The sequence below is a fragment of the Vulpes lagopus genome, chromosome X (genome assembly GCF_018345385.1).
Source record: "Vulpes lagopus strain Blue_001 chromosome X, ASM1834538v1, whole genome shotgun sequence".
NCBI lineage: Eukaryota > Metazoa > Chordata > Mammalia > Carnivora > Canidae > Vulpes > Vulpes lagopus.
In genome coordinates this window covers 120,735,842-120,759,943 of record NC_054848.1, presented here as the reverse complement: position 1 = coordinate 120,759,943, position 24,102 = coordinate 120,735,842, and the positions used below count along the sequence as shown (strand labels likewise).

The following is a 24,102-nucleotide window of genomic DNA, read 5'->3' as shown; positions in this document are numbered from 1 at the left end:
GGTCTCGGGATCCAGCCCTGCGGGCTTTCTGCTCGGCAAGGAGCCTGCTTCTCCTTCTCCCTCTGCCGCTCTATTGCTCTCTCTCTCTCTCTCTCTCAAATAAATAAAACAAATCCTGAACAAAAGCAATGGACGAGTGAAAATGGAATTTAAAATAATCATCTCAGGCAGGAAAAGGGGAACATAGGAACAAAAATAGATAGTGCTCCAGACTAAACGTTTGTGTCCTTCCCAAAATTCACACATCACATCCTCAGGCCCAATGAACTGGGAGGTAAGGACTTTGGGAGGTGATTAGGTCGTAGGGAGGAGTTTTTGAATGGGATTAGTGACCTTGTAAGGGAGATTCCAGAGAGGCTCCTCATGCCCTTCGGCCATGTGATGATATGAGAGATGATGAAGAGGAGGTGAGAAGATGGCTGTGTGTTACCTGGGAAGTGGGCTCTCTCCAGATATAGAACGTACCAGAACCTTAATCTTGGACTTCCCAGCCTCCAAAAGTGTGACAGATAAAGGTTTGTTGTTTGTAGGAACCGCAATCTATAGTATTTTGCTATAGCAGCCTGATGAGCCGACTAAGACAGTAAAAGCATATACGTAAAAAACCCAAAAAACCAAAAACCAAAAACCAAAACAAAAAAATAAAAGTATATACGTAATTCCTACTATTCAAAAATCATACTCAGTGTTAGTGGGTTACACAGTCGGACTTAAAGGCAGGTATTGTCAGAAAGAAGAAAGAGCAAGGATTTTGCTATCTCCAAGGGCCACAACTTAAAAATGAAGATTCAGATAAGGACGCCTGGGTGGCTCAGTGGTTTAGCGTCTGCCTTTGGCTTAGGGGTGATCCTAGGGTCCCCGGGATCGAGTCCCACATCGGGCTCCCTGCGGGGAGCCTGCTTCTCCCTCTACCTGTCTCTCATGAATAAATGAATAAAATCTTTAAAAATAAAAGAGAGTAAGATATGTTGACAGTAAGAGAATCCCAAATTATATACGATGCAAAGAGTGAGCCTGAAAAAGTGGGAAAGGCTATATGAATAGCGGACAGAAGGCGCTTCAGGTGCTTTGACTGTTACCTGACATGAGAGGTAGTGATGACACAAGGGTCAATCAGCCAGGAACACGTAGAATCGGTCAACACGCTTGCACCCAACAACAGAGCTTCGAAACACATGACAGAGAAGTCGACAGAATAAAGACAGAAACAGGGTTTTGCATAATTATTGATGGCGATTTTAATATTTCTGCCACAGGAATTGACACCGCCCCATAAGATCTCAATAAAAATCTAGAACATTTTGAGGATGTAACCAACCACAGTGGAAAGGCGACTTCAAAAGAAGGAGCCTCGGTTCCATGGACAGATGAAGGGATCAAGAAGCTGTGGTCTGTGTATACGATGGAATGTTCCTCAGCCATTAGGAACGACAAATACCCACCATGTGCTTCGACGTGGAGGGACCTGGAGGGTCTTATGCGGAGTGAAGTAAGTCAATCGGAGAAGGACAGACATTGTATGGCCTCATTAATTTGGGGAATGTAAGTAATAGTGAAAGGGAATAAAGGGGAAAGGAGAGAAAATGTGTGGGAAATATCAGAGAGGGAGACAGAACATGAAGACCCCTGACTCTGGGAGACGAACTAGGGGTGGGGGAAGGGGAGGAGGGCGGGGGGTGGGGGTGACTGGGTGACGGGCACTGAGCGGGGCACTTGGCGGGATGAGCCCTGGGTGTGATTCTCTACGTTGGCAAACTGAACTCTAATAAAAAAGCAATGAAAGGAAAAAAGAAAACGGGAGCCCCACGGCCCAGCGGGGCGCCAGGCCTGCCCTCCAGGCCCCGGCCGTGGCCTCCTCCCCCACGGAACGTGCCCGCCGCCCCTTCGGGAGCCTCCGGGCCTCGCTCGGCTCCGGGCAGGTGGATACAGTAACACTTGCCCGTCACGTGCCCGCCCGAGCCAATCATCTGCCGGCTCCACCGACGCCCCGAGAACTTTCTCTCGTGTGCGCCTGGGGGCTTCTGGGAGCTTCCGGAAGCCCTCGAGGCCTTAACGTCGAGCGAGCGCGGCGGAGGCTCGGCCACTCGCTTCCCGGCTGCGCAGCTCAGGCGACCTCTTCAGCGCTTGGCGTCGGCGCGGGCCTGTGGAGCTGTCCAGGACCCGGAGGAAGTAAGCGGCCCCCGGGTGGGCCTTGCCCTCGCGTGGGCCCCGCGCTGGGGGGCGGCTGGGGCCCGGGTGGCGGGGGGGCCCGCTGGGGACCGGTGTAGGGCCGCTGTGGGGCCCGCCGGGGATGGGAGCCGCTGTGGGGGCCGCGTGGCAGGGTGGGCCCGCCGGGGGTGGGAGCCGCAGGTCCGTGTGGGGGCCCGCCGGGGATTGGGGCCGCGTGGCGGCCCGGGGACCGCCAGTAGTGGGGGCCGCAGGTCGGCGTGGGGGCCCGCTGGGAGTGGGGGGCGCTGTGGGGGCCGCGTGGCGGGGTGGGGGCCTGCCAAGGGTGGGGGGCGCTGTGGGGGCCGCGTGGAGGGTGGGGGCCCGCCGGGGCTGGGGGCCGCTGTGGGGGCCGCGTGGCGGGGTTGGGGTCTGCCCGGGATGGGGGCCGCTGTGGGGGCCGCGTGGCGGGGTGGGCCCGCCGGGGATGGGAGCCGCAGGTCCGTGTGGGGGCCCGCTGGGGATTGGGGCCGCGTGGCGGCTCGGGGGCCGCCAGTAGTGGGGGCCGCAGGTCGGCGTGGGGGCCCGCTGGGAGTGGGGGGCGCTGTGGGGGCCGCGTGGCGGGGTGGGGGCCCGCCGGGGGTGGGGGGCGCTGTGGGGGCCGCGTGGCGGGGGTGGGGGCCCGCCGGGGGTGGGGGGCGCTGTGGGGGCCGCGTGGCGGGGTGGGGGCCCGCTGGGAGTGGGGGGCGCTGTGGGGGCCGCAGGTCGCCGTGGGGGCCTGCCGGGGATTTGGGGCCACGTGGCGGCCCGGGGGCCCGCCAGTAGTGGGGGCCGCAGGTCGGCGTGGGGGCCCGCTGGGAGTGGGGGACGCTCTGGGGGCCGCGTGGCGGGGTGGGGGCCCATCGGGGATGAGGGAGCCTTGGCGGCGTGGGGGCCCGCCGGGGGTGGGGGACGCTATGGGAGCCGCGTGGCGGCGTGGGGGCCCGCTGGGGGTGGGCGCCGCATGGCGGCATGGGGGATGCTACGGGGGCGGCGTGGTGGCGTTCGGGCTCGCTGGGAGTGGGGGCTGCGTGGCGGTGTGGGGGTCCTCTGGGGATGAGGGACCGATGGCGGCGTCGGGGCCCGCCGGGGGTGGGGGACACATGGCGGCGTGGGGGCCTGCCGGAGGTGGGGGACGCTGTAGGGGCCCGCCGGGGGTGGGGGACGCGTGGCGGCATGGGGTGCTGCGGGGGCCGCCGGTAATGGGGGTAGCAGGTGGGCATGGGGGCCTGCCGTGGGTGGGGGACACTGTGGGGGCCCGCCGGGGGTGGGGGCCGCATGGCGGCATGGGGGACGCTACGGGGGCCGCGTGGCGGTGTGGCGGCTCGCTGGGAGTGGGAGCTGCGTAGCGGTGTGGGGGTCCACTGGGGGTGGGAGCCGCATGGCAGTGTGGGGGTCCTCCAGGGATGAGGGACCCATGGCGGTGTGGGGGCCGCGTGGTGTCGTGGGGGCCCGCTGGGGGTGGGGGCCACATGGCGGCATGGGGGATGCTGCGGGGGCCGCGTGGCGGCGTGGGGGTCGCCGGTAGTGGGGGTAGCAGGTGGGCATGGGAGCCCGCCGGGGGTGGGGGACGCGTGGCGGCGTGGAGGACGCTACGGGGGCCGTCTGGCGGGGTGGGGGCCGCAGGGCGCGTGGGGGCCCGCTGGGAGTGGGGGACGCTGCGAGGGCCATGTGTCGGCGTGGGGGTCCGCCGGGGATGAGGGACCCATGGCGGCGTGGGGGCCTGCTGGGACTGGGGGCCGCCTGGTGGTGTGGGGGCCCGCCGGGAGTTGGGGACGTTAGGGGTCTGAGTAGCAGCGTGGGGGCTACCCGGGGGTGGGGGACGTTATGGGGGCCGCGTGGCGGCGTGGGGGCCACTGTGGGGGCCAGTGTGGGAGCAGAGGGCTCTGGACGGTAGGAAGGGCTGGTGAGAGAAGGTGGGGGCCAAGGGAACGGCACCCCAGTGTTGGGGGCCCCGGAGGCGACCTGCTGGCTGTGAGCGGTCTGGTGCGGGACGTTCAGTTGCGGGGGGCCCAAGGGCAGAGCCGCTGGCTGCGCAAGCGACACGTGTGGGAGTGGGGGCCCTGGGGTGCTGCGGGAAGGCGGCAGGGCACGATGGCCTAGTGGGGTGCTGAGAGCACGTGAGGGTAGCTTTGGGGCGCTGGGGAGGAGGGCTCCTGAGCGCCGGGGAGGCGGGGGAGCGCTGAGGTGTCCTGGGGGGACGGGCGGGGGGGGGGGCCCCCGCTGAGGTGGCCGCAGTGGAGCGGGCTCTGGGACCCCGGGGGGGGGGCGGGAGGGGAGCTGCGGGGCCTGAGTAGGAAGGCAGGCGCCCCGGGCCTCTGGCGGGAGGGGGGGGCTGCCGGCGGGGCGGGGCGGGGCGGAGGGGACAGCTGGGGACACAGCCGCTGCTGGCGATGGCGCAAGGCGCACGCGGGGCAAGGCACGCGGCTTCTGGGGGCCACGGAGAGGGGGTGGGCCGCGGGCGGGGACAGTGGGGAGGGGAGAGCTCCCCGCGGTGAGGCTGCAGGGGAAGGCTAAGGTCTCGGCGAGGGGGCGCCCCGCTTCCAGGACGCCGCTAGCCGGCTCCGCCTGCGGGGGGGGGGGGGGGGCGGGCCGCAGGACGCTCGCTCCTCCGCTGCGGCGCAAACAGGACAGAGCTCGCTGGGGGCGGGGGACGGCCTCCGGGTTCCGGAGGGGCTCTGGGACCCCGCACCCGGAATCCGACGGCCCGGGTGGCTTCCGTGGGAGATGGCAGAGGGATTTTGGCAGCGGGAGGGGCGAAACCTTGTTCTCGACAGAAACTAGAGATACGGAACAAGAGTGCTTCGCACCCATGTAACACCATATGCTGGGTCGTAAAAAAGTCCGTAAATTTTAAAGGATTGTGCTTTTACGTACTAACTTCTCTGGTCTCGGGGTATTTTATTTAAAATTAAAGATAAGGGCACCTTGCTGGTTCAGTTGGTTAAGCGCCTCACCTTGGCTCAGATCATGAACCCTGGAGTCCTGCCTCCGTCCCCGCTTAGCCTCACTCCTGCCCCCCTCCCCCGCTTATGCGCACGTGCTCGCTCTCTCAAAGAAATAAAATCTTAAAAAATAAAATGAATCATGATAGGATAGCTTGAAATATTTGGAAACCCATGGCTCAGAGAAGAAAACACGAAGGAACTTAGAAAAGATTTCAAACTGAATAATAATAATAATAAAAATACCACTTACCCAATTTAGTGAGGCAGCTAAAGAAGCAATGAGAACAAAATGCATTACTCGAAGTACATATATTAGAAAAGAAAAAGGACATAAAGTTAGTGACCTAATGGTTCATTTAAACAAACTATAAAAAAGGTAAAATAATGCAAAATGAATTGGCTGAAGAGATACTATACCTAACAGAATAAGTCAGTAATGTAAAGCAAATTGGAGACTTTTAACAAAGCTATATGTTGGGTTTTTATTTTATTGATTTTATTTTTATTTTTATTTTGAAGGCTTTATTTATTCATGAGAGACAGAGGCAGAGACACAGGCAGAAGGAGAAACAGGCTCCCTGTGGGGAGCCCAATGTGGGACTCGATCCCAGGATTCTGGGATCATGACCTGAGCCAAAGGCAGATGCTCAACCACTGAGCCACCCAGGCAAAGCCACCCTCTTTTTTTTTAATTAAAGAGAAACAAAACTGCCGAAACCCTAGTGAGTCTAATAAAAAAAACAACACTTAACTGCCAACACCAGGAATGAAAGAGTGCTATCACTACACATCAGATATTAAAAACAAAATGCAGTGAATGTAATGGGAAAGTGTATGCCAAAAATGTGAAAACTGGACATAGTTCTTGGGGTGAAGTAAGCAACTTCCTAAAAGTAATGCCAGGAAAAATAGAAAATATGACTACTTCTATACGTTCTAAATCAGTGTATTATCAGAAAGGTTTTCTAAAATAAAACAGAATGGAGAGTGGACGCACCACAGGCCACCACCATGAGGGACATGGGGCTTTGGCTATGTGGTAGGAGGTGGGCTGTGTGGTATGAACGTGACTCTCACGCCACTGCACCCACAGGCTGAGGCTCACACTGTGACAGTCTGTGTGCACCTGTCCAGTCATTTCTCTCCATTCTCAGGTTTTCAGCAATGGCAGTGCCACTGGCAATACTGCATGACTGGTGCAGGTGGATGGGCGTGAATGCACACCGTTCCTTGCTCATCCTGGGCATCCCAGATGACTGTGAGGAAGAGGAATTCCAGGATGCCGTGAAGGCTGCCCTGTGGCCCCTGGGCAGATACCGAGTGCTGGGCAAAGCATTCAGAAAGGAGCTCGGATCCAGGGTCGCCTTAGTGGAGTTTGCTCAGTATTTAAACCGAAGTTTGATCCCCCGACAAATAGCAGGCAAAGGAGGACCCTGGCCTGTGGTCTTTCTGCCCCAGGCTCCTGATTCAGATTCACAGGATAGACCCGATTTCCCTGCCCAGCCCCAGACGGAAGCAAGGGCCGGCCAGGCAGGTGAGGCAGGAGCTGTAGGTAAAGAAAGGGCTGCAGGTGTCGCAGGAGCTGCAAGTGAGGACAGGCGTGAAGGAGAGGAAGGAGCTACAGGTGAGGCAGGAGCTGCAGGTGAGGCAGGAGGTGCAAGTAAGGAAGGGCGTGGAGGTGAGGAAGCTGCAGGTGAGGCAGGAGCTGCAGGTGAGGAAGAAGTCATAGGTGAAGTGGGAGCTGCAAGTGAGGCAGGAGCAGCAGGTGAGGTGGGAGCCGCAGGTGATAAAGGATGTGAAAGGAAGGAAGAAGCTGCAGGTGTGGAAGGAGCTGTAGGTGAGGCAGGAGCTGTAGGTGAGGCAGGAACTGAAGATGAAGGGATAGTGTTAGATGAGGGAGCTGAAGATGCAGGAGCTGTGAGTTTGGTAGGAGAAGGTGGAGGAGTACTCGGTGAAGAGGGAGCTGCAGGTGTGGCAGGAACAGGAGGTGAGGCAGGAGCTGCCGGTGAGGCAGGAGTTGCCGGTGAGGCGGGAGCTGCCGGTGTGGCGGGAGCTGCCGGTGAGGCAGGAGTTGCCGGTGAGGCAGGAGCTGCCGGTGTGGCAGAAGATGAAGGGGCAGTGTCTGATGAGGAGGGAGCCGCAGGTGACACAGGAATCGCAGGTGTGCCGGGATCTGTGAGTATGGCAGGAGCAGCAGGGGAGGCGGGCACTGCAGGGGAGGAAGGAGCTGCAGGAGCCGTAGATGAGGGAGGATCCTGGATCCAGCAGTGGGGCCAGGCTTGGCAGCCTGTGCCAGAAGACGCGGCCTATGGGGAATTGAGAACCTTCTCCGGGATGGAAGATCCAGAGCAAGAGTCCTTTGAGGTCTGGCTGGAGCACGCCAACGACATGCTGTTCGTGTGGCGCCACGTGCCAGAAGGGGAGAGGAGGCGGTGGCTGATGGAAAGCTTGGGGGGCCTCGCGCTCGAGTTCATGTGCGGCCTCCTGGCCGAAAATCCCAACATGCTCGCGCAGGATTGCCTGGCCGCAATGGTGCAGGTGTTCGGAGACAAGGATCCCTGCGTGACCGCGCGGCTGAAGTTCCTGACGTGCGCCCAGCGGCCCCAGGAGACTCTGTTTGCCTACGTGATGCGCCTGGAAGGCCTGCTGCAGTCGGCCCTGGAGAAGGGGGCCATCCATCCCACCGTCGCCGACCAGGCTCGCGCCAGGCAGGTGCTGATGCGGGCTCGCTCCAACGAGATGCTCCAGAACAAGCTGAAGAGGATGCGGCTGGAGAGGAGACCACCCGGCTTCCTGGGGATGCTGCGGCTCATCCGCGAGGCCGAGGCGTGGGAGGCCGCCCCAGCTACGGGTGAGCAGTTCCAAGTGGAAGAAGGGCCCCCCGTGTATGTCAGGGTCCTGGCTGTTGTGCCGGCCGCCGCCGCCAGGCAGGAGCTTGCCGAAGCCTCCCCAGCCAACGAAGATGCTTCCCAGGGGGCCCTGGCTCGTCAAGTCCTCACGGAGGGCGCCCCTGCCGGGGCAGGTGAAACCGAGGCCTCCCCAGGCAATGAAGATCGCGCCGAGCCTGCTCCCGCCGACGTAGAGGCCGATGAGGCCATTCCCGGCACTGCCGAAGCTGGTGGAGCTGCTCCTGAGCCCCACGATGGTGCCAAGGCCACCCCTGCCCCTGGGGAGGCCTCCAAGGTCTTCCCTGCCACTCGGGAAGATGAAGATGCTCCTGCCTCTGCAGGCCTAGGTCAGGCACGACCCTCAGAGGCCCCTGGGGGCCCCACCCCTGCCCAGATGGGCACTGTTTCCAGGGTGGGCCCAGGAGGTCCTGGCTGTGGGCCAGAGGGCCTCACCCAGTCAGGAGACCGGGAGGCTGGGGAGCCCCTCGAGGAGGGGCTCAAGCCCATCCCAGACGAGTCAGGAAACGAGGATGGGGCTGGGGGGACGGGCCTCCCCAAGTCCTCCTCAGGCATATAGGCTCAGAAGGCCCAGGGGCCCCCTCTCCTCTCAGGCTGCCGAGTTCTGGAGGCAGGGGGAGGCCAAGCCAGGGCAGCAGCCTCACCCCACATGAGGAGCAGGGCTGAGCAAAGGGCCCACCCGGCCCAAACAAATTCCCACGACCCCACCTTCCCAAGGCACCCTAGCCACCACCATTAGCCCTTCCAAGTGACCCAGATGGCCATGCTTGACACCAAATGGGGCGGGGAGAGCTGCCCCCTCCCATGGCAGTACCACCCCCAGCCCCAGTCCCAGCCCCAATGCCTGTCAGCTGAGGCAGCCAGCCTGGGAAGCACCCCTGAGGGTGGCTCCTGGTCTAGGTGAGGGGCACTTGAAGCCATCTTCCACCCACACTGCACTAGGAGATGTTAGAGGCCGTCTCAAAAGTGCCAGCCTCTTGGGCCTCCCAAGAGGGACACCCTCATTCACTGACCCCCGGGGCGCGTTGCCCCATGTTCTGGGAAGCCCACTTGTGTTTCTGTGGGCTCTTCAGTGATTCACATGTCCAGTTACCCCCCCCCCCCCACTAGTTATCATTTCCATGCAGAACCTTGAGGTGTGCAGGAACCCGCCGTGGGCGTCCTGGCCTCCGGGGCACCCACCTGTCAGCACGGGTGCCGAGAGCTTGTGTCCACCAAGGCTCTGCTCGCTCTCCTCCACTGTGGTGAGCTCAACCTCCGCTTTCTCGGTGTAGATTTAGGCCGAGAGCTGCTTGTTCTTGTGGAGACGTGTGTGTGTTCTTATCTGAGCAGCTGCCCCCACCCCACCCTGGAGGCCCTGACCCAGTTCCAGGAGACGGCGGGACGGACGGAGGAGGGCACGGCTGGTGCTCATCCCTCGTGACCTCCGGAAGGAAGAACTGGCCCAACGACAGAAGTGGCCTGCGGCTGTCTCCACAGGAACTGTGCTCTGATGTGCCACCTGTTGTCACTTGTGACTCAGTTTCCTTGGCTTGGCCAAGGGTCCCCTGCTGCTTTTTCCAGCGTCCTGGGACTGTCCCGTGCCGGCCATAGGGCAGGACCAGGCCCCAGCATGTCTGCCAGAGGGGAGGGTGTCCTGGCGTGAGGGGACATGGCCAGCGTCCATCATCCTGGCCAGAGGTTGATCGTGGGGCCCTGGGGAAGGGAGACTGGCAGGAGGGCCATGGGAGGGGGGGACGCGGAGGTCCCTGAGAGGAGGAGGGCCGTGACCTATGGGCTCTAGTGACGGTTAGACGTTCCTCTCTCAGTTGTCATTCCCTGTCTTCAATGGTTGCAATATGTTTTCTTTTCAATAAATTTCATTGAATGTTTCAGCCATGTCTCGCCTCTGCTCTGGGCTATGGAGGGAACAGCGGTCTACTGGGGCTGGAGGAGGGATCCAGAGAAAGGATTGTCTAGTACCCATGGGAGACTTTTCCAGTGAGAGGGTAGGTGAGGCCCTTGGATGAGGAGACTAGGGTATGATCAGGCCTGCCTTCTATTTTATAAGTGAATCTTAAAATTTTGGGGGTTGCATTGGTCCTCATTTTAGGATGGTGTCCCCTTTTCCCTTTTGAAATTGGGAAGAATCATGGTTTTCTATTCTATTCAAGCTATTGGGGCCACTGACATCCAGTTCCTGGGACTGAGGATTGCTTAAGGCGTGCACTGCATGGAGTGCGATCATGCAACAAAGAGCTGTGATGCTTCTAACGCCCATAGCATCCTTGGTGAGAAAGGCAGCATTAAAATGTGATAGGGTTTTTAAAGGACGCCAAGTGTGTTTTAACTTGAGTTGTCCTAAATGTGAAGATCTCACCATGGAACAACATTAACAACACTTGGTGAGCAACTGAGAAAATCTGGACACTTGTGGGGTTTCTAGGAGAATGGGCACCAACATTTTCATAGCACCTCCACTTGCAAACAGACTTGCTGTCAGGGAGAAGAACCAGACCAAGCTACTGAGCTGCACAAGGCTGGTGGACCCACAGTGGCTGGGGGGGGGGTTGCTCTCTGAAAGGGTGGTGTTCAGGGATGGGGGTATGACTGGGTTTCACAGTAAGGGCAGCAGGAAGCTGTTGGACCATGTAGGTGAGCCCCATGGGCACTGCTCATGTCTTCTAGGAAATTGCTTGATGAGGCTGAGCTCTGCTCACAAGAGGAGCAGAAAATGCCAGGTTGGCGCTCTTCCTGCCTCCCTTGAAACTAGGGCCTGGGCGTGTGGCGGATGAATCTGGGGCTACGTACCTTGCACTCGGGTGGGTTGGTGCCAGCAGGGGCAGCGAGGCTTGTGTCCTGGGGAGTGGGCCGGGTCTGTGAGGGGAGCCATAGGAGTGCTTTCACCTGCCCAGCGCAGCAGTGGGATTCAGAGCCTGGCCCTCCGGCCCTCCAGCCCTCCCCAGGTACCCCTGTGACCCCTGCCATGCTTCAGCCAACTTTCTCTGGCTTCTGTCAGCTGCGGGGAGATGCGATTGTCCAAGACTGCGTGGTACAAGAGCCTCCGAATGACACCTGCTGGAAGAGCACCGGCCGTGGGCACAGGAGAGGATGCTGGTACCGCAGCTCCTGCTGGGTGGCTGGGAGCTGGGAAGGCCAGGTGGGAGCCACCTGCGGCGGGCTGCGGGAAAGCAGGTGAGGGGAGCCTAAGGTTTTGGCCCAGGGGTATGGGTCAGTGTGGGTGGGCCTCTGCTTCCTGTTCCGTGGAACGGAGTGCTACCGCTGAAGTCAGGGGGCGTCAGTCGGGGCTGAGCAGCAGGTCACGTGCCTGAGAACCCCTCTCAGGCCCAGGTGAGGCTTGCATGGGAATTGGAGGAGGAACACACTGGCTGAGCAGACTGCTGGGGGAGCCCCTGTCCCTAGTTCCCCAGAGCCTCTGGTGCTGTACCTGCATCCCAGAGGAGGCGGTCGCAGACGTCCTCGCAGGCCTCGATACCCCTGTCCACATTTCCTTCTTGTCTCCTTCCGGCACCCTCTGCCTGGCCGCCCACAGTGCAAGTCCACGTCTGTCTAGCCCTGTCCTGTTGCGGCCTGTACCCTGGGGCAGCTGGTAGATCCCCAAGGAGTGGAGAGCCGCTGTACCCCCCCAGCCACCCCATTTCCAATGGGCAGGGGACAGGTGCATGGCTGATGGCTAAGGGGCAGACGCTGAGGGAGAGCACTGCCTTCCTTGCAGACCAGTGCAGATGCTGCTGACATCCGACCTGGCCCCAGGCCTATCCGGGTCCCAGCCCATCTCCTGTCTGTAGAGGGGGTGACTGTTCAGCAAAAAGCCACTAGGACTCCACTATGGAATGTCCTGAACCATGAAAAAGAGAGAAGCCTATTGGCTGCTTGAGGGCGGGGGGCAGCTTTTTGCCTGCCTTTGGAGGGCACCCAGGAACGGGCCTCAAGCACCTCCCCAACAGGGGCTCTGTGAGGGGGCCTGAGTCTTGTTCTGCAGACTTATCTGATGGCCTCACTGGGCTTCAGGGGACAAATCCACTGGAGCAGGGCTCCAGAGATTCTTCTGGAACCCAGGTCCCCAGGGAGCCAACTTACTTCTTCTGGGTCAGTGGGGATCCTGGCTCAGGGTGGCCTTGAGGGAGAGCTTAGTGAGCCCGTGCTCCAGGGACCACCCTCTGGGCCCCAGAGCTCAGTCTTTTCCAAGGTTTCGGGCTGGAGAGGCAGTGCAAGCCTGTTCCCATGATGGCCCGCTTCCGTCATTGTCGTGTTAAGTCGCTGCTCTTGCCATCTGGTGCGTTCCAGATGTGCTGGGATCCTGGTGGACTTGGGGAGCTGGCCCAGAGGGCCGCACCAGGAACTCGTGCTTGAGCTGGCTCCGGCGCTGCTGCGGGGCCGTGCTCCCTGGCCGTGCTCCCCGAGTGGCTGGGCCCGGGCAGTTTCCCCTCCGTGATCCTCTCTCCCAGCCCCGCCCACCAGCACCCACAGAGACAAATGCCCCCTGGGCTGTGGGGGGCTGAGGGAGCCTCAGGCACATGTGCTTCTGAAACACAAATGGATGTCCGCCCCCCAGCGTAGACGGGGGATGGAGAGGGGCAGAGGAAGCAGGAGGCACCCCCAGATATGGGCTAAGCTGCAACTAGTTCTCCCAGAATTCCCTGCTCTTTATGGTCCCGAGTTAGCACTGGCCACGGGAGAAATTTGCACAAAAATTGGAAGGGAGACATGAAACAAAGGTCACTTACAAATATGCTCAGAACGTCCGGGTAGTACAGTGTTGTTGACCTGATGCTGCCACCAAATCACCTCCTACCCCTTCCCCGAGTGCTGGGTCACGGGTGAGTGTGGCTCCGTGGGGCCAGGCACTCACCTCCTGCAGGTCACCTGCCTCGTCTCGGTGTGAGGTGGTGGCACGCAGATGTGGCTCCCACTTTGTTCTCACCCCACCCCTCGGCCTCTCACCGTCTCCGTCTCCCTGATGCCAGCTCTGCTGAAATCAGCTCCCAAAGGAACAGTTCCCCTAACTGAGAGGGGGTGATCCCCATGGTACACCACCTGCACCCCTTAGGAAGTGAGGCCTGATCTCGAAGGAGCCTTGGCAGGCAGGCACACCACAGCGTGGGCTCGTACCAGGCCGTCGGCCACCCACCCTGCCCGCAGAGACCTCCGTGCCTGGGGCCGCCTTGCCCCGGCCGCCCCCCAGCCCGCGGCTGCTGGCTCCTCGTTGCCCCCCCGCTGCACTCTGTCCTCCTGGCAGCCAGGGCCCGCCGTTGTGCCTCGTGGTCCTTACTGCCGTTGCCTTTTGGGGGCCACTTCAGGCCACGTGCTCTTTAACTTCTTCCCAGGTGAGTGAGAAGCTCCAGTCTCACGCCCTGCTGGGTGCGGGATTAAGAGCAGCTCAGACTCGGGACTGCCCAGGAAGCCGTACGCGCCCGTCCAGGGGCCAGAGCCAGGCCGGGAGGCCCTAGTGAGCAGCTCAGCCAGAGGCGGGTGGCGCTGGGGTGCTCCGTGCTCCGGCCGGACTGTCGGCTGCTCGGGCTGGGAAGGACTCTGACTTAAGAAAGGGGATCCCTTTGTAGATTGCTGCTCTGAACACCGGGGCGCAGGTGTCCCGGCGCTTCACTGCATCTGCATCTTTGGGGTAAATCCCCAGCAGTGCAATTGCTGGGTCGTAGGGCAGGTCTATTTTTAACTTCTTGAGGACCCTCCACACTATTCTCCAGAGTGGCTGCACCAGGTCACCTTCCCACCAACAGTGCAAGAGGGTTCCCCTTTCCCCACATCCTCTCCAGCATTTGTGGTTTCCTGCCTTGTTAATTTTCCCCATTCTCACTGGGGTGAGGCGGGATCTCATTGTGGTTTTCATTTATATTTCCCTGAGGCCAAGGGATGCGGAGCATTTTGTCATATGCTTGTTGGCCATGTGTAGGTCCTCTTTGGAAAATTTTCTGGGCATGTCTTCTGCGCATTTCATGATTGGAGTTTTTGTTTCTTGGGTGTTGATTTTGATAAGTTCTTTTTCTTAAGGGTTTTTTAAAAAAATTTTATTTATTTATTCATGAGAGAGAGAGAGAGAGAGAGAGAGAGAGAGAGGCAGAGACACAGGCAGAGGGAGAAGCAGGCTCCATGTAGGGAGCCCGATGCGGGACTTGATCCCAGGACCCCGGGGTCACGTCCTGAGCCAAAGGGAGGTGCTCAACTGCTGAGCCACCCAGGGGTCCCAATTTTGATAAGTTCTAGATAGATCTTGGATACTAGCCCTTTATCTGGTAGGCCATTTGCAGATATCTTCTCTCGTTCTATAGGTTGTCCTTTAGTTTTGTTGACTGTATCCTTTGCTGTGCAGAAGATTTTTATCCTGATTAAGTCCCAATAGTTCATTTTTGCTTTTGTTTCTCTTGCCTTCATGGATGTATCTTGCAAGAAGTTGCTGTGGCCAAGTTCGAAAAGGGTGTTGCCTGTGTTCTCCTCTAGGATTCTGATGGAATCTTGTCTCACATTCAGATCTTTCAACCATTTTGAGTTCATCTGTGTGTCTAGTGTAAGAGAGTGGTCTAGTTTCCTTCTTCTGCACGTGGATGTCCAATTTTCCCAGCACCATTGATTGAAGAGACTTTTTTTCCAGTGGAGAGTCTTTCCTGCTTTGTCGAATATTAGTTGACCATAGAGTTGAGGGCCCATTTCTGGGTTCTCTATTCTGTTCCATGGATCTGTGTGTGTCTGTTTTTGTGCCAGCACCACACTGTCTTGATGACCACAGCTTTGTAGTACAGCTTGAAATCTGGCATTGCGATGCCCCCAGCTTTGGTTTTCTTTTTTAATATTCCTCTGGTTATTCAGGGTCTTTTCTGGTTCCATACAAATCTTAAGATTATTTGTTCCAACTCTGTGAAGAAAGTCCATGGTATTTTGCAATGGAATAAACTCAGCCATCAGAAAGGATGAATACCCACCATTTGCTTCGATGTGGATGGAACTGGAGGGGGTTATGCTGAGTGAAATAAGTCAATTGGAGAAGGACAAACATCATATGGTTTCACTCATACGTGGAATATAAAAAATAGTGAAGGAATTATAAGGGAAAGGAGGGGAACTGAGTGGGAAAAAGTAGAGAGTAGACAAATCATGAGAGACTCCTAACTCTGGGAAACAAAGGGTTACAGAGGGGGAGGTAGGTGGGGGATGCGGTAACTGGGTGACAGGCACTGAGGAGGGCACTTGATGGGATGAGCACTGGGTGTTATCCTATAAATTGGCAAATTGAATCCAAATTTTAAAAAGTAAAAATAAATAAAACTTAAAAAAATAAAATCCCTTGGCATTTCCTGTGCTGAAGAAGAAAAAAAAAAAAGATTCCTTCAAGGCCTTGGGCTCTTTTCCTCTGTAGTCGGAGGGGAGAACGATGGGCGGGCTTTGCTTCAAAGACAGCTTCAAAGAGAGAAAACAGCATTGGGAACTGCAACAACCCCAAACCACAGATTAGGACACTCTCCAGCCAAACATTGCCATGTCTGGCCGGGGGTGGGGAGCCAGCTGGGTCAGCCAGGGCTCCCTGGGAATGGAACGAGACTCAGACTGTTCCAAAGTCAAGGAGCACAGTCTGGAAAGTCATAAAAAAAAAAAAAAAAAACAGAAAATAAATAGAAAACAAATCTCTGGTTAGACGAATGAAACTTAAGGTCAGGCCGCAGGAGCAGTGGGACATCACTGTGGAGACCCAGTCAGGTACTGTGGGGGCCAGAGACCACGTGGACATGTGGGCAAAATCAAGCACGTCCCCAACACACCGTGGGGCCTCTCCATGAACCGGCAACAGCAACAATTGCACAAACAACAAGGGGAGGAAAGGAGCAGGAGTAAACGTTAGCCGAAAGCACACCGCAAGGGAACGTGACACCCAAAGTACAGGAAGAGTCTGCACAACAACCAAAGCGAACCAAAATGCCACAAGGCCTTTCACTGATGTACAGCGACTCCAAAAAACGTGAGTTCTCAAGAGAAAGGTGGATTTAAAGAAGAGATGGGAAAATGCTCCGCATCACTGGCCATCAGGGAAATACAAATCAAAACCACCATGAGATCCCACCTCACCCCAGTGAGAATGGGGAACATTAACAAGGCCGGAAACCACACATGTTGGAGAGGATGTGGAGAAAGGGGAACCCTCCTGCACTGTTGGTGGGAATGTGACCTGCTGCAGCCACTCTGGAAAACTGTGTGGAGGTTCCTCAAAGAGTTAAAAATAGACCTGCCCTACGACCCAGCAATTGCCCTGCTGGGGATTTACCCCAACCATGCAGATGCAGTGAAACGCCAGGACACCTGCACCCCGATGTTTCTGGCAGCAATGTCCACAGTAGCCACACTGTGGAAGGAGCCTCGGTGTCCATCGAAAGACGAATGGATAAAGAAGCTGTGGTCTGTGTATACAATGGAATATTCCTCAGCCATTAGAAACGACAAATACCCGCCTTTTGCTTCGACGTGGATGGAACTGGAAGGTATGATGCTGAGTGAAGTAAGTCAATCGGAGAAGGACAAACAGTGTATGGTCTCATTCATTTGGGGAATATAAAAAATAGTGGAAGGGCATAAAGGGGAAAGGAGAAAAAATGAGTGGGAAATATCAGGGAGGGAGACAGAACACGAGAGACTCCTGACTCTGGGAAACGAACTAGGGGTGGGGGAAGGGGAGGTGGGCGGGGGGTGAGGGTGAATGGGTGACGGGCACTGAGCGGGGCGCTTGATGGGATGAGCACTGGGTGTTATGCTATATGTTGGCAAATTGAACACCAATAAAAAATATATTTATAAAAAGAAAAAAAAGAAAGCCGGAGTCCAAAAAATAAATAAAGAAATAAAGAAGAGATGGTGAGAAAGCAGAAGGAAGTGAAAGGAAGAACTCGGAAAAGAACTGGAAGAGAGGAATGCAAAGAGCACTGAGATGTGAAAGCCATCCCAGAGCAGTTCGCACTTCGAGGGAAGGTGATCGCGGGGACCACGGGCACCCTGGTCTCCCGGGGACGTGTCTGTAAGGCCTGGACACAATTCGAGAGGGCAGAGAGCCGGAGGGCAGGTGGAAAAGGAAATTCTCCACGTGGATGCGAAAGCGCTGTTCCCGAGAGAGCGCAGGGGAAGAGCAAGTCCCATCGACCTTGTCCAAGTCGAAAAGCGGAGTCAAAATGACCACCGGACGATGAAGAGCAATTTCATTAAACAAAGAGCACACAAGCCAAAGAACAAACCCTGGATCCGCGTACGTGCAGACCTCATATTCCACAAGTGCTGGTTCTGCACGCACACCCGGCCTGCTCTAGGGCACAATGCAAATCTTAGAAACCTTGAGGGGGATCCCTGGGTGGCGCAGTGGTTTGGCGCCTGCCTTTGACCCAGGGCGCGATCCTGGAGACCCGGGATCAAATCCCACGTCGGGCTCCTGGTGCATGGAGCCTGCTTCTCCCTCTGCCTGTGTCTCTGCCTCTCTCTCTCTCCCTCTCTCTCTCTCTGTGACTATCATAAAAAAAAAAAAAAAAGAAACCTTGAGAACACAGAAGTCCCAATGTAACACGAAGCCGGGGTGGAAACCCGAGGGGTGGGACGACGGGCACGGGACAACCTCTTCGTGTGTCAGAGCGGTCACTGGATACCGTGTTGGAACATGAGATTAAACATAATGTCTCGGGTATTTAAAACCGCTTAGCATTTTTCATAGTTCCGTTCCTTCACTTTTGTGGGATGTTTTAGGAACTAAGACTTCTAGAGAAACATTTATTACGATTTCAGCAGTTCTTTTCATTTTATTTATTTTCCCCCCTTTCTCACGGATACAAGGAGTGTGATATTTTAGATTCGACATCAGGCATATGCCATGACCCTATTTTTGCTGAGATATGATGCACATGCCCTTTTCGTGTACGAGTCCGTGCATTTGGTACTGTATACTCACAAAGTCATGTGGCTGTCATGACCGCCGGCTCCCGGGACATTTCCGCCCCTCCCAAAGGGGACCCAGTGCCCATTAACAGGCATCCCCCCATTCCCTGCTCCCCCAGCCCCTGACACCTACTGATCCGTTTGTGTTGCTTATGGATTGGCCTGTTCTGGACATTTCATATCAATGGAATCATACACTTTGCGGCTTTTTGAGTCTGGCTTCTCCTGCTAAGTATACTGGACGGTCGTTTGGGGGAATAGTTCTGACTCACCTACCTGTCCCTGCATCTGTCCACCTTTTCCATCATTGCACACCCGGGGCAATGTAAATTGGTGGGGATTTCTGGTTGCTGGGATTTGGGCTGGATTCGATCTCATCTCTGGACTTTTCTGGAACACTTGACTTGTTCCGCCATGCACGTGTCCTCTTGCATCGTCTCCTCGCTGGTTGCCTCATGGTGATCTCTGTCTCCTGCTTATTTATTTAGGAAGTGTTTAGCGTATCCCTTCCATATGCAGTTGGCAAATAGTGAGGACGGGGCCTGGGACACAGTAAGCACCGGGCGGAGTGGACAGGGTCGGTGGCAGGACTGGCAGCAGCAGTCCCTGATGGGTTGGCGGAGGGTGCGAGCTTGTGGTTGAGGAAGAGAGTGGAGTCAAGGATGTGCTTGCTCCTAATCTGGGCTGTTCTCAGGTGGTGAGACGGAAGGGCCCTGGGCTAGTGGGACCAGGAAGCCATTGGACCAGAAGTCAAACAATGCCTTACTCAGTGTCCTCTGCTGGAAGTGCCCTCTGCCACTGCAGTGGCATCTACGGCCACAGGCTCCCAGGAGGTCAAGGTGGTTTTTGTGGCTGGCCTGAGGGCACACATGGTTTATATGGGGAAAGAAACAGACTGGAGTATCAGGAAGCTACTCTTGTATCAGTCTGCCCTTGGGGTATGTGTATGTTGTGTGTGTGTGTGTGTGTGTGTGTGTGAGAGAGAGAGAGAGAGAGAGAGAGAGAGAGCACTGCCCATAGATGGATTCCGGCGCTCTCTATGGGAAAGCAACACCTTCCAGCGCCCAGTGGGGCCCTCCCATGGTACCACACCTCCTCAGCTCTGGAACTGCGTTGGGCGACAGGGAACAGGCAGGAGGCCAGAGTTACTGCTCCCTTCCCCAGTAGCCTCCCAGTAAGAGATGGGAGAGGGCACTGCAAGCTCTGTCTGCTTCCAAGCAACAACTGCAGAAGCTTGTCTTGGCTTGAAGCTTCCCAATGTGTGCAGAGCGACGCTAGCACTCTCTCCCTTTTTGTGTCTGTGTCTGTCTCTGTCCCTCTCTCTCTCTCTCTCTCTCTCTCTCTCTCTCTCACACACACACACACACACACACACACACACACACACAGCCTACGGGCCCCCGAGGAAGGCTGAGACCCCACTGGGTACAAGGTAACTCTGTGTGGCTTCCGCTCGAAGCCAAGAATGATCTAGCCCTTCCTGTTCAGTTTCCTAGACAACGTGTTTTGTGTAATCACGGTCAAGGCAACGTACGTTTCTGCTGAGAATCAAGGTCGCAGCATAACACGAATTCACCACGGCAACGGCAGACTACTCATCTGACACGGGTGATGGGATTTGCAAGGAAACCACTCCCGGAGTGCTCGTTCCCAGCCTAGCGGTGGAGCCTGCTGGCATGGCCTTTCTGCCCCACAGAATAGGCTCTACCCTAGTGGAATCTGGAATCCACATCCTTAAAAGGCACAGAATCCCCTATAAGTTCAACAGAAGCAATTTGCCATCCCGAGCCAGTGGGGCACATGGTGCCATTGATAACCAACGCGTCACAACAGGAGCCTTCCCTCCTGACCTGGCTTTTTTTTTTTTCTTTTTCTGGCAAACAAATCCCTTTATTGTATAAGCCAGGTAGAGCTGGGTTTCTCTTGTCAAGGAAAGCATCCTAACCGTGATCCAAAAAACATAAGTAAAATGCCTTTAGAGCTAACACATTGGAATGTATAGGGAAAGAGTAGGAAAAGTTTTGAAGCCAAGACCAGGTACAACAGAAGCACATTTGGAGGCAGTATGGCTTGATGGTTAGAAAAGAAGGCAGTGAGCATAACTCATGTTCTGGCGTTAGTGTTGGCCGTGATCTTGGGTAATCCAGGTGACTCTTGTCCTTGGTTCCTATCAACAGAGTAAGACTTGTACTAGATGACTGTTTCCCAGCTCTTTCACCATCAGTAGTTTCTATTATTGGTCCTTCTTGGAGATTTTGTATTTTTAAACATTTCCTGACCTGGCTTTAGCATTTAGGGCCGTCCACAAATTCGCCCGCGTCCCGTTGCCCTTGCGTTTGATGAACGCTGCCACCGGCTCCTCGTGGGCCTAACGGCACCTGCCCCTCGCGGGCCTCAGGTGAATGAGCTCTGACAGACAGTGGTTCCAGAACAAAACTTGTAGTTTAAGATTCAATCCGTTTCCCTGGTGCCCCGAAGCACGACTGTTTCTCGCAACTGCTCTCCCTGCAGCTGGAGTGAGAGGCGAGGGCCTCAGCGTCCAAGAGAGCGGGGCTGTGAGGGCTGTATGTCGGGGCTCCTGGGGCCCTGGGTCGGGCCTGAGGCCTTGGAGGCCAGTTTCAAGTTCCCCTCCCAGGCGAGGGGGGGCATCTGGGGGACCTTTGGGGGCATGGCAGTAGTGAGACCCATGGCTCCCTGTTTGTGTCCCCAAGTGACCCAGCTGGCAAGAAGGTGGCCCACAGGCGGTGGCAGGCATAGTTTGTCAAAAGAATCACAGCCCAGCAGGCCGGCAACCTCGCTGGCCACCGGGGCCCTTGCCCCCTCCTCATCTCCTCACATTTGGGACCCCTTCTGCCACAGGCACCCTCCCCCAGGGTCTCCTGCCTTGCCTCTGCTACTGCCTGTGACCTCATAGACCACCTCTGTCTCACCCACAGGCCTGAGCCTCCCTTGGAGAGGGAGCTCCCTCTGAGGAGCCCAGCTGATCTCTTTTCTACTCGAGGGCACCATTTCCAGGAGCCCTGCCTTGGTGGTTTCTTTTCTTTCTTCTTTCTTTCTCTTTCTTTCTTTCATTCAAGATTTTATTTATTTACTCATGAGAGACACACAGAGAGAGGCAGAGACACAGGCAGAGGGAGAAGCAGGCTCCCTGTGGGGAACCCAATGCAGGACTCGATCCCAGGACCCTGGGATCACACCCTGAGCTGAAGGCAGGTGCTAAACCGCTGAGCCATCCAGTCGACCCGGTGGTTTCTATTTCAGAACCCCGAGCCCTCCAGGTTGAGAAGTGGCCCTCAGTCAGGGACCATAGTTCCCAGGGTAGGGGACGGGGTGGGGGGTGGCCAGCGGTGACAAGATGTGTCTGGGGTCAGCAGCTCAGCTGATGGAAACCTGTGTCCTTACCTGGGGAGTCCCGTGACTCAGGCTGGGGTGGCCCAGGGAGGGCCCCAGGCAGCTTCTGCGGCCACGTGGTCAGGTGATTGAAGCCTCCCTGCTGGGAAAAGCTCTGGAGTCCCCTGCTTTGGTCACTTCCTGAAAGTCACATTCTGTTCAGATCTCAGGGTTCAAGGAAATACCAGAAGCACCTCGCAGCGCTCTTCCACACTTTAGCCTCAGTTCGCTGTTACCAGCCTCAGGTGATAGACGGGACCACAGTGTGGACTATGTTAGGGAAACTGAGGCTCGCATTGGTGAGCGGCGTGCCCAAGATGGCACGGCCAGAGAGTGGCTCCGCTGTGTGCGGTCTCGTGACAGAGTCCTGCTCTGCTCGGAGCTCCTGTCGCCAGCATGGTCACTTCCTGACCCCACTTCTCTCCTGGAGAGACGCCCCTTCCCCTTTTGTGCCCACAAGCTCTGTGAGGGCCGGAAGGCTTGGCGCCCCGAGGCACCCCCAGCTCCGAGCCTTTGTGTCCTCAGGCCGGGTCACCTGGGAGGTGCGCCTGCCAGGACACCGACACTCACGGAACACCCACTCTGGCCTGCCTGGGCTCGGGGTTTGGGGAGGGACCAGGGAAGCCCCCTGCAGGCCTGGGCCCTGTGCGTGGGCTGCCAGTGACCGCCGAGGAGGTCCCTTGCAAATCGTGGCCTCAGCTGCCTGCCCCAGACTCACCCCCTGCGCGGGGTGGGTGGGCACTAAGTGCTGGGCATCCGTCCTCTCCCCACTCCCTCCCTCGTCCTCCCCAGGCCTTCCACCGGGCCTGTCACCCTTGCGCCTGGAACCTCCTACCTCCGCCTCCTGCCTCAGAAGGGCTGCCACTGCACTCCTTCCCTTGCCCCGCATACCACGGGGGCAAAAAAGGGGACCGGCACCCACTTGGCCCTACAGCGTTACTTCCTGTAGCTGCAGTCCTTCACCCGTGCATAGAACCCGGCCCTTTGAGGCTCACATCACCTAGTCGGATCCCGGATCCCTCTCGAGTGTCCCTGTTGTTTGTGTCCACCCCCTCCTCCCACGGCTGCCTTGGTTCCACGCTGTCCAGGCACACCCTGGGCCTGCTGCCGTTGCCCACTCCACCTCTCCCCGCCCCCAGGTGCCTTCTCTGGGCCCACACCTCCTCCTTCCGACCCCCCACCCACCTCTGTTCCTCTGAGGCCCCTTGACCTTGATGGGAGACAGTGCCAGTCCCTGCCTCCACCCACCTTTGCCCAGCCTCTTCCAGGCTTCCTTTCTTTGCCACCGGGGATTCCAGGGCTGCCCTCTGACTGCCTCCTCAGCATCCCCGCCTCCCACGTGCCCGCCCATTCATCCCAATTATTGAGCACCAACTGTGTGCCAGGCACTGGGCTAGGTGCTAGTCTATAGCTGGGACCTGATGGGCTCCCCACCCTCTGGGATTGAATAGTAGGCTCACAGCTACACGCACGGTTACAAATAGAGAGAACTGCCATGTAGGCAAATGTAGCCAGGGAGGAGAGGGGGCAAAGAAACGATCCTGAAGGGGTGACCCTGGTGCTACAGTCTGCGGGAAGAGGAGGACAAGAGCCCTCATCTTTAGCCTGCTGGAGCCATGTGCTCAGCCCTCTCTAACCAGGGGCCAAATCATGACTGCTAAGTGTACGCGTTAGCTACCGCTGCATAGCAAATTACCACGAACTTAATGGCCTTTAACCAGCACCCATTTATCAGCTCATAGTTCTGTTGATTGAAAGTTCCAGGCAGGACATGGGTGGGTCCTTTTCTCAGGGTCTCAAGGGCTGTAAGTCAAGGTGTTGCCAGGTTGCCTTTTAGTCTGAAGGCTCATGAAAGTCATTGGCCATGTTGGCCTGTTTGTGGCTCTAGGAATGAGGTTCCTGGTTCTTGCAGCCTGTCAGCCAGGGGCTGCGCTTAGCTTCCAAGTGCCATCTGCTTTCTTTCGTTTTTTTTTAAGGTTTTATTTATTTATTCATGAAAAAACAGAGAGACAGAGAGGCAGAGATACAGGCAGAGGGAGAGGAGAAGCAGGGTCCATGCAGGGAGCCCGATGTGGGACTCGATCCCTGGTCTCCAGGATCACGCCCTGGGTGGAAGCTGGCGCTAAACCGCTGAGCCACTTGGGCTGCCTTGCCATCTGCTTTCATGGTCATGTGGCCTCCTCCATCTTCAAAGCCAGCAGGAGAATCTTCCTCTCCTTGAATCCCTTTCACGACTTGAGTCTCTGGCTTCCCTGTCTCTGGCTTCTGGATCCAGATTCAAAGGGCTCCTGGGATTAGGTGGTGGGCCTGGCTGCCTATTCAATTTGGCTGGAGCATCACATATGGGGTATAAACCAGGGGGCAGGGAACTTGGGGGAGGTCAAAGAAAATCAAAGCTGAGGGGCACCTGGGTGGCTCAGCGGTTGAGCGTCTGCCTTTAGTTCAGGACGTGATCCCAGGGTCCTGGGATCGAGTCCTGCATCAGGCTCCCTGCAGGGAGCCTGCTCCTCCCTCTGCCTGTGTCTCTGTCTCTCTCTCTATGTCTCTCATGAATAAATATATAAAAAATTTAAAATAATAAAGAAAATAAAAGCTGGACCCTAAAGAGACAAGGATAGACTTTAATTAATAATATGCTACCACAGGGATCCCTGTGTGGCACAGCGGTTTGGCGCCTGCCTTTGGCCCGGGGCGCGATCCTGGAGACCCGGGATCGAATCCCATGTCGGGCTCCCGGTGCATAGAGCCTGCTTCTCCCT

At 57.1% G+C, this 24,102-nt stretch overlaps 1 protein-coding gene across 1 annotated transcript; it reads left to right on the top strand.

Annotated features, from left to right (window-relative positions):
• The first annotated feature begins 6,296 nt into the window (after positions 1-6,296).
• PNMA6E (PNMA family member 6E) lies at positions 6,297-8,597 on the top strand. Its single transcript, XM_041740523.1, has 2 exons — positions 6,297-6,491; positions 7,482-8,597. The coding sequence occupies exons 1-2, from the start codon at positions 6,297-6,299 to the stop codon at positions 8,595-8,597; spliced, it is 1,311 nt and encodes a 436-aa protein (XP_041596457.1).
• The last annotated feature ends 15,505 nt before the right edge of the window (positions 8,598-24,102 follow it).

Bases quoted from the DNA above. Each gene is read 5' to 3' on its own strand.
- PNMA6E (XM_041740523.1), top strand. From the start codon at position 6,297: ATGGCAGTGCCACTGGCAATACTGCATGACTGGTGCAGGTGGATGGGC. The intron at 6,492-7,481 runs GTCGCCTTAGTG...GAAGATCCAGAG, and splicing joins GAAAGGAGCTCGGATCCAGG to CAAGAGTCCTTTGAGGTCTG.